The 10,000-nt window shown below is 32.1% G+C and overlaps 1 protein-coding gene across 1 annotated transcript in view; it reads left to right on the top strand.

The window, feature by feature from the left end:
• The first annotated feature begins 1,679 nt into the window (after positions 1-1,679).
• The window catches only part of acte1 (actin, epsilon 1), an 8,469-nt gene continuing 148 nt past the window's right edge, over positions 1,680-10,000 (top strand). The window contains exons 1-9 of the mRNA XM_051099815.1: positions 1,680-1,837; positions 2,949-3,091; positions 3,311-3,439; positions 4,828-4,938; positions 5,023-5,107; positions 5,186-5,347; positions 5,629-5,820; positions 8,355-8,536; positions 9,840-10,000. The exon at positions 9,840-10,000 is cut by the window's right edge and continues 148 nt beyond it. Of these exons, the coding sequence (XP_050955772.1) occupies positions 2,963-3,091; positions 3,311-3,439; positions 4,828-4,938; positions 5,023-5,107; positions 5,186-5,347; positions 5,629-5,820; positions 8,355-8,536; positions 9,840-9,983 (1,134 nt within the window). The 5' untranslated portion in view covers positions 1,680-1,837; positions 2,949-2,962 and the 3' untranslated portion in view covers positions 9,984-10,000. The remainder of the gene's footprint in view (positions 1,838-2,948; positions 3,092-3,310; positions 3,440-4,827; positions 4,939-5,022; positions 5,108-5,185; positions 5,348-5,628; positions 5,821-8,354; positions 8,537-9,839) is intronic.

Genomic DNA, 10,000 nt, shown 5'->3' with positions numbered 1-10,000 from the left:
TTTACCATCTACAGTCAATGCTGGTGGGTCTGTCAGTGTGTCATTAACAGAATGTAAGGCCAGGTGGCAGGCCGTCGCTATTGTACGTAACTGGGTGGCCTCCAGCTGACATGTCGCCAAACTTTAGGCCTCTAGAGAGTCAAACGACGGAGATTGTGGATTATCTCAGTGTGAGCTGAAGAATGCAAATGGCCAGCTGCCTTTGAAAATGTAATCTTTGACTAACATATGACCTTAAGACTCAATACAAGTCATCCAATGACTGTGACCTCAAGTGAAGGCCATTTTGGCATGAAAAAGATATTTACTATGAAGCACTATCCTAGGCTAAGTTACAAAACAAGGCCTAAAAACTTTTTTTTTTCAGTTTACTGTACAGTGTATAATTGTAAGCACGTACATATACACATATTCTGTATAAATACTTGAAAAAGAGAAAACAATGCCACTATGTTTTTAGCTTTATCTAAAATTTAGCCTAAATTTGCTGAATAGCTCAATAGAAGCTAGGAAATTTGGGACCAAATGTTGGTTTGTAGCTAACACTAAACAAATATTGAATATAAATAGAGCTATTTTTTCTGTTAGTGTCTTTGGTATCAAGGTTAAAAGCTAGTAAACAGCAGAATTAAGAAAATGGAATGAAATGGCAGAATTTTTTGTTCTTTACAATAACAATAATATCAGCTTTGGGTGTCACAGTTTTAAAACAACAGTGCTATTTTAGTGTTTTTACATATTTTTAACTAGCCTTTATTTTTAGCTTTTCAGTTTTAAGTTTTAGTAATTTTGCTATGTGCTTTTCTCATTCTTTTTTTAGTTTGTTAAGCAATTGTTTTACTAATTTCAGTACTTCAACTTCAACTTATTTCATTTCTGATTTATTTTTTGTATCTAATATTTCATTTTGGCTGTATTTCAATTATTAAAAGTTACATTTCAAGGCTTCAGTCACTTCTGATAGAGAAGATACCAAGTGTGACGGCAAAAATGAAGTGGCCCAGAGAGTTAAAACTAGTTATTTATGTTACAGTAGGGTAATTGTATGTTAGATAATAGTTTATCAAACATGTCCAAGAGTTCTCACAATGTAAAAGATGGGATTTGTGGAGATAAAAAAGTCATTGAACGTACTTGTAGAACGTGCCATGTGTCATTGTTAGCAGCACAATGCCGTTCTCTTGACACTATGCAATCAAGTAGCATTTACGTCCACGTAATTATTAGCCCACCCACACATACAACAGCCCTACAAACATCACAAAGTGTGGCACATTGTCACTTTCCTAGAGGCCTTGATTTTCTTTTGGGAAGAGACGCTGAAAATCATGCCTCATTTGGTAGGCTTTGGTTGTAACGTCCACACCCATATGGGGCGGCAATGTGCATTTCCTTTGAAGGCCAGCTAGAAGTTCCTCACAACTGACAGATAACAGACAACAGACAAATGGTCATTCGTCCATTATGACCAATGCTCGCCGTCTTATTTATAACGGCCGCTGGGATGCCATTCTCTCCCAGTGAACCGGCCACCTCTCTTTCCAACAATAGTCCACTCTGTCCTCGAGAGCCATAAATTATCTTCTAATATTAAATGCAACTGTCAGTCGACAGTCTCCATTGTGAGGCCCGTTCCAATACTCCATCTTCACATGGGACGGCCCACCTTTGAGTGATGCAGGGTTGTAATGTGTCCTAAAAAAGGCTTGAGGTTCTGAAGCCCTGGTGACAAGGCTCCTATATAAATACGGGACAGGTGAACTAGCTGCTCACTCTCTTTTTTTCTACCGCTCTTGAGGGAGCAAGTTTTCCAGGCCTCTTGTGCAAGCTCTCCCGGGTGAGTCTACTTCAATGGATGTTTATGTTAAATGGTTTGTTGGACTACAGGAGATAGTGTAGGAAAGCTTGGTTTTTGGATTTATGTTAGTTCGAAATTTGAAAATTCAAACCTGCATGACTTTATGAAACAAAACTTAAGATGTTTTGAAGAACGTCTTATCCATATACAACTGTTCAATCATCGAGGTTAGTACTTTTTTTTTTAAAGAAATTTATACTTTTATACAGCAGTGATGCACTAAATTGCAGCTTATAATGTTACAAAAGATTTCAAATAGTCAGTTTTAAATACTGTTCTGAACTTCCAATTATTTTAAAAATACAAAAAAGCACAAAATTGATAATAAAATTCCTTCATGCACAAATCCGCATATTGGAATGATTTCTGATATGACACTGAAGACTGGAGTAATGGCTTCTGAAAATTCGGCTTTGCCATCACAGGAATAAATTACATTTTAGAATATATTGAAATAGAAAACAGCTATTTTAAATTGTAATAATATTTCACAATATTACTGTTTTTACTGTAGTTTTGATCAAATAAATGGATATCTTAATGACCCCGAACTTTTGAACGGTAGTGTATGTTGAAAGTCAGTGACTTTTACTGTAAAAATAGCTTCAAATCATCTTCTGCAGAAGAAATAAAGTCATACAGGTTTGAAAAAACGTGAAGGTGTTGACAGAATTTCCATTTCTGAGTGAGTTATCCTTTTAATAATGAATTATTTGTTACATACAGTATGCAGTGGACCAATGAAATGCTTATATTTAGCATTTTAAACCAACTTCAAATACAGAAGCAGCGCTATAAAAAAAATACAAACTAAAGCTTTTTATGCCCAACTCAGGATATCAAATAATAATAAAATATGTATTATTTATAAGACATTGCAAGTCCGCCGTAGGGAGGGTAGGTCTGCATAACCGACGATGTCGGAAAAGCTCTTTTTAAGCACAGAAGATGAATCATTTACGCTTGGCTTCAAGTGCTACATGAATTCAGCAAGCGAAGACAAGTATTTAATAGGCATGAGAAAATCCTTCTGCTTTTTAATGGACATGTCATGTGTTTGCTCCCCGTGCCACTTGTGTTCAAACACCAGCTGTCTAAGCAAACATGTGCGACGAGGAAGAGACCACCGCTCTGGTGTGTGACAATGGCTCTGGTCTGGTGAAGGCCGGCTTTGCCGGGGATGACGCACCCAGGGCTGTGTTTCCCTCCATTGTGGGCCGACCCCGCCATCAGGTAAGATGACAACATTCATTCACTTCATCTGGGGCTTAGTCTTATTTTGATCCAATCAGTAAAGCACTTCTTAAGTCACAGTACTTACGCTATGACCTTTGACCCACAAAGGCGATACTCTGCTAGCATCAATCCTTGCTTCAAATGTTAGAGCTCAAATGTAGATTGTGTAATGTGTGGACTGTGACTGAAAGCTTGCATTGTGGTCTCCTTCTTTAGGGTGTCATGGTCGGTATGGGTCAGAAAGACAGCTATGTAGGAGACGAGGCCCAGAGCAAGAGAGGCATCCTCACCCTCAAATACCCCATTGAGCATGGCATCATCACCAACTGGGATGATATGGAGAAGGTAGATCATACAATTAATCACTTTTGTGGAGCAAAGTCCTGTCACATTAGCAAAATTCCATTGTCTACTGTCAATAGTGTAGCAATCTATGAAGCACAACTCACATAGAAGTTACTTGCAAACAAAGCAACCCACTGTTGGTCAGCGAGGCAAATTCACATGAACAACTTTCACATTTGAGCAAAATTCCAGTTCAGATGAATGGATTTCTATGGTGTTACATTTGTACCAAAAAGCTCATTTTTATGCTTTGTAAGTTAGCACTCATTGAGCTTTCTGCAACATTTTGATAAACAAATAGAATGGTTAGAATTTTCATTAATAAGAATAATTTTAAGTTTGAAATTTATCAATGAGATTTCTAGAATTGTCAGATGCATTTATGTTTTTGTTCTATAAACTTGAATTAATGTAGTTTATAATACTCAGCATTTTAGAAAACTAATTATTGGGGAAAGAAAACATATTCAGGTAAACAAATGAACATTTGGTTTAAAAAAAAACATTAAATGTTCATTTGTTTACATGGATATGTTTTTTTCAGTAAGTTTTCTAGAATCTTTAGATGCATTTATGTTTTTGTTCTATAAAGCTGAAATAATGTATAGTCTATAATGTTCAGCATTTTAGAAAGATGATGAGAAAAGAAATTATTGGGGGGAAAAACATATTCAGGTAAACAAATGAACATTTGGTTTTAGAAAACTCATTATTGAAAAAAATCGAAATGTTTATTCGTTAACCTGGATTAGTTTTTTTCAGTAATCAAGTTTTCTAAAACCTTTACTTGAATGTATGTTTTTGTTCTATAAATTTGAATGAATCTATAATCTATAATACTCAGCATTTTATAAAAATGGTCTTATTAACAAAAAAATTATCCATGAACATTTAATTTTTTTCAACAATTTTCCAAAACCTTTTGATGCATTTAAGTTTCTGTTCTATGAATTCAAAGTTTTAGAAGAATGGTGAAAAAGAGTTTTAGAAAGATGGTGAAAAAAATTAAAAATTTGTATACTTGGATATCTGTTAAATGTGTTGCAGAACGCAGGGAGGACGACACAAATTTGACCCGACACGAACAGCATTAACAGTAGATATTCTACGCTTTTTTTTGGCACTAACGGAAAGCCATAATTTTTTAGAAACAGCCTTTACACAACAAAACAAGATGACATGAGGATGACAGAACAAGACTTCATTACAAAAACATACATATAAACATATATTAACGTATCTTAACTGTACATGGACAAATGTATAGTACAAAACTTTTTGGCACAAATGTAACCCCATACATTTCACTCGCGAAAATTCGCCAAACAACGGTAAATGTGACCAGTATTTCTCTGCATATAATGAAAAATGCAATATTATCTTCTCAGATCTGGCACCACACCTTTTACAATGAGCTCCGTGTGGCTCCTGAGGAGCATCCCGTCCTCCTGACAGAGGCTCCTCTGAATCCCAAGGCCAACAGGGAGAAGATGACCCAGGCAAGTGCTTTTGAAGACTTTCAAATCATTGCATTAGTGTCGTTATGTCCATAATATTAAAATATATTGGTTTCTGTATTTCAGATCATGTTTGAGACCTTCAACGTCCCGGCTATGTATGTGGCCATCCAGGCTGTCCTCTCACTGTACGCCTCTGGCCGTACCACAGGTTAGCGTTGCCTCCATTGACTATCATACAGTAGTTGCTCTAAACTGCATCTATTCATGGTTTTATGATATGCTCCAGGTATTGTGCTGGATGCTGGTGATGGTGTGACCCACAATGTGCCCGTATATGAGGGTTACGCCCTTCCACATGCCATCATGAGACTGGATTTGGCCGGCAGAGACCTGACTGACTACCTGATGAAAATCCTGACTGAGAGAGGCTACTCGTTCGTCACCACTGGTACTTTACCTTACTCTCTGCAGCTTTCACAAAAGTTATACTTGATGTCAAGGTTATATTTTAATGTACTTACGTAATACATATTAAACAGTGTGTTAATTGTAAAATATTGATTCATTTTGAATATTTTACACACGTTCTAGTTTTACTGTTTACACTGTAGTGAAATCTTCATTAGCTAAACAGCACCACCTTTTGGTCAACGTGGTAAAAAGTGCTGAACCAGCTGCTGTTTTTAATAATGAAACTACATTTAATACCTTTCTAACTCGCTCTTACAGCCGAGAGGGAGATTGTTCGTGACATTAAGGAGAAGTTGTGCTATGTGGCTCTGGATTTCGAGAATGAAATGGCCACCGCCGCCTCCTCCTCATCTCTGGAAAAGTCCTACGAGTTGCCCGACGGTCAGGTCATCACCATTGGTAACGAGAGGTTCCGCTGCCCCGAGACCCTCTTCCAGCCCTCTTTCATTGGTCAGTTTCTCATTTGTTCGTGCTCGCCTACTGTTAGGCTCTGTTTTATTTCCCTAGTCAAAAATAGCACTGGAATTTATATCACAATTAGAATGATTCCTAATGGGAACTTCTGTATGGGATTAAAATATGTAGCATAACTTAAAGACTAAAATATTTTAGAACATATAGTTCCCAATATGTTTCCTAAAGGATCAAATATCCCTGTAGTACAATTGGAAGAAAAAGTTAGACAGGATTGTAAAACTCCTGTAGTTCTCCTGTGCATTTCAGCTGCCCACTAGGCGTCTGATAATGATTATATAATTTCCAACTGTAAGAAACAAAAATAATAAGGAGTAATTTTTAAATTATTATTTTTCAGGAGCAAATAGTAATGATGTCATTTACTTTTTTTTATGATTTTGTATTTTTGTTTTGTTTTATTTTATTTTATTTTATTTCTTCAATTTTTTAGAAAATAATAATCAAATAATCAAATAATAAAAAATAAAATAATAAAGAGTAACAATTTCATTTTTATTTTACATATATAATTATTTTATTTTATTTTAGATTAGTCTTCTACAATTGTATCTAAAATATGATAAATGTTCCTACCTATTTTATTTTATGGATGATTCTTATTAGATTTGATTAGGACTTATATGTCTTCCTAAAGGAATCCAATGAATATTTTTAAAATAATAAAATAATGAAAAATAAAATAATAAAGAGTAACAATTTCATTTTTGACAAAACTTTTTGGCACAAATGTAACCCCATACATTTCACTCGCGAAAATTCATTTTTTATTTTATTTATTATTTTACATATAATTATTTTTATTTTAGATTAGTCTTCTACAATTGGATCTAAATTAAGATAAATGTTCCTAGCCGAATTCAGATATTAATTATAAAATATTTCAAATACAAATCATTTAATAATGAGTAATAATTTTGCTTTATTCCAGCAGGATTTTAATTTAATTTGATTTAATTTCATTTAATTTCATTTTAGGTTAGTCTTCTACAATTGGATCTAAATTAAGATAAATGTTTCTACCTGAATTCAAATATTATTTATAAAATATTTCAAATACAAATAATTTAATAATGAGTAATAATTTTGCTTTATTCCAGCAGGATTTTTATATTTTTTAATTTCATTTTATTTTATTTTATTTTTTTTATTTTATTTTATTTTATTTTTATAAAATATTTCAAATACTTTTTACAATTTTTATCTAAATAATGATAAATGTTCCTACCAGAATTCAAATATTATTTATAAAATAATTCAAATACAAATAATTTAATAATGAGTAATAATTTGGCTTTATTCTAGCAGGATTTTTATTTTATTTTATTTTATTTTATAATGAAAAGTAACAATTTCGTTTTTTATTTGATTATTTTACATATAATTATTTTATTTTATTTTAGATTATTCTTCTAGAATTGGATCTAAGTTATGAAATGCCAGAAAATATTATTTATAAAATAATACAAATATTTTAAATACACATAAATTAATAAAGAGTACAATTAATAATTAAATTAAATTACTTTATTCCAGCCAGATTTTTCCCCGTTTCTTTTCTGTTTTAGGCTATTATTTAATTAGAGTAGGATTGGATCTAAAAAATATGTTTCTAAATGAATCCAATAAATATTTATGTCTGTCTTGTTTTCTCATGATCACAATTTAATGTCCTCGCAAGAAAAAAAAACGGTCGCTCATTATTTTGCTGGTCAGCCACAAATTATTTAATTGACATAATCATGTAGCTCTTGAGAAAACAACTTACGTTGATTTAACAAGAAAACAAGAAAAAAAAAATGATAATGCATGGCCTCTTAAGGCTTCCACAGAATCATGTTCACACTCCTTTAGGATTTTTGACTAGATGATAGACATGCTTTGAATATCCTTACATTATGCCTTGTTTTTTATCAATTATTCATGTAAGTTTCTAGCAATTCTGAAATGGGGCCTGCACTGAACCACTAAGCCCACACTCAAAATATATTCTCCCTTTTGAGCCATTGCCAAGCCTAGATTCCCATTGATGAAAAATTCATGTTATTAATAATTCTCAATCATTTGCACATCAGTCTATGTGCAGCAACACAATTAAACCCACCTTCCATGAGCACAGTGAAGCGGGGTCAAGTTTCCCACTGAGAAAAAATTCAACCAGCCGCATTTTTCAAGCTTTTTCTTACATTACAGTGCATTTTTAGGAGAGGTGACACAGTGACGGATCACCTTTTGTCAGGAACTAATTAGGAGTGTTTCAGTATATGGCCAAAGGCTGAGGGGCTATTTATGGTGTACAGGGTCCTTAGGTTTGACATTGTACATCAATCACTGTTTCCTTATCCAGTAGAGCTGGTAGGACAATGGCTAACCAGCAGTTCTTCCCTTAATGAAATCAGCGCTATTATGTAATCATGAATTAGCATGCTGCTGCTGCATATGTCGTGTATTTAAATGGAAGTATGTTTCATGTATAGTCCCATTTATCATCTAAATGACATTGTCTGCAGGTATGGAGTCTGCTGGTATTCATGAGACCACTTACAATGGCATTATGAAATGCGACATTGACATTCGTAAGGATCTGTACGCCAACAACGTGCTGTCTGGCGGTACCACCATGTACCCTGGTATCGGTGACAGGATGCAGAAAGAGATCACAGCTTTGGCTCCCAGCACCATGAAGATCAAGGTACAGTTTTTTTACATTAACGTTTTATTTTATGTTTAGATTATTTTACTACAGTGTATGTGCATTATGGATATAAATCTCTACTATTATATTAAATCATAATGTAATAACACAATCTACATTATATTGTAATAACAAAGTAGTAGTAGTTTATATTAGAGTAGTAGTAGTATTATATTAGAAGTAGTAGTAGTAGTAATAATAATAAAATATTTATCATGTACTTTGTATTATTGTAATTATGTATTGTTGATATTTCAATAAAAATCATTTTTATGATAATTATTATTACTATTAGTAGTAGTAGTAGTAGTATGTCCAAAATATATGTTGTATTATTGTAAATTATGGATTCTTGATTTTCACAAAAATCACAAAATAATGATACAGTCTGGATTATGGATATTTTATTAATAATAATAATAATAATAATAATAATAATAATAATAGCAACAACAAAAATAATATTAAATTTAAATCTTATATCTTAAAATCTTAAATCTCTGCTATTATATTAAATTACAATGTAATAAAACAATATACATTATGGATAGTTTAATAACAAATTAATAGTAGTAGTAGTAATTATATTTATGTTAAAAGCAGCAGAAGTAATAATAATAAAATATTTATCATGTACTTTATTAATGTAATTATGTATTACTGATATTTTAATAAAAAGTATAATTTTATTTAAAAAATATAATTATTGTTATATTGTAATGATGGATTACTGATTCTTTATGCTTATTATTATTAATACAAATCACAAAATGATGATATAGTCTGCATTATGTTTATTTTAATAATAATAATAATAATAACAACAAAATATTATTATATTAAATCTTATATCTTAAAATCTTAAATCTCTGCTATTATATTAAATCACAGTGTAATAACACAATGTACATTATGGATATTTTAATAACAAATTATTATTATTATTGTTAGTAGTAGTTATTATAATAGAAGTAGTAGTAAATGTAATAATAATAAAATATCTATTATGTACTTTGTATTATTGTAATTATGCATTACTAATATTTTAATAAACAGTATAATTTTTTTATTAATTATTATTATTAGTAGTTGTAGTATGTCCATAATGTACATTGTATTATTGTACTGATGGATTATAGATTTTTTTTTAACGATTATAAATCACATAATAATAATAATAATGTACATGGTATTATTGTTTTGTAATTTGTAACAATAACATTTGTTGCTATATTATTATTATTACTGATTATTAATGAATTACTTATTAATAATACTACAATTTTCCTGTCCATTACAGATGATTGCCCCTCCTGAGCGTAAATACTCAGTCTGGATCGGCGGCTCCATCTTGGCTTCCCTGTCCACTTTCCAGCAGATGTGGATCAGCAAAGATGAGTACGAGGAGGCCGGACCCTCCATTGTCCACAGGAAGTGCTTCTAAATCCCTCCTCTATCATT

The sequence above is a fragment of the Labeo rohita genome, chromosome 25, assembly GCF_022985175.1.
Source record: "Labeo rohita strain BAU-BD-2019 chromosome 25, IGBB_LRoh.1.0, whole genome shotgun sequence".
Classification (NCBI taxonomy): Eukaryota; Metazoa; Chordata; class Actinopteri; order Cypriniformes; family Cyprinidae; genus Labeo; species Labeo rohita.
This window is presented reverse-complemented; position numbering and strand designations above follow the sequence as displayed.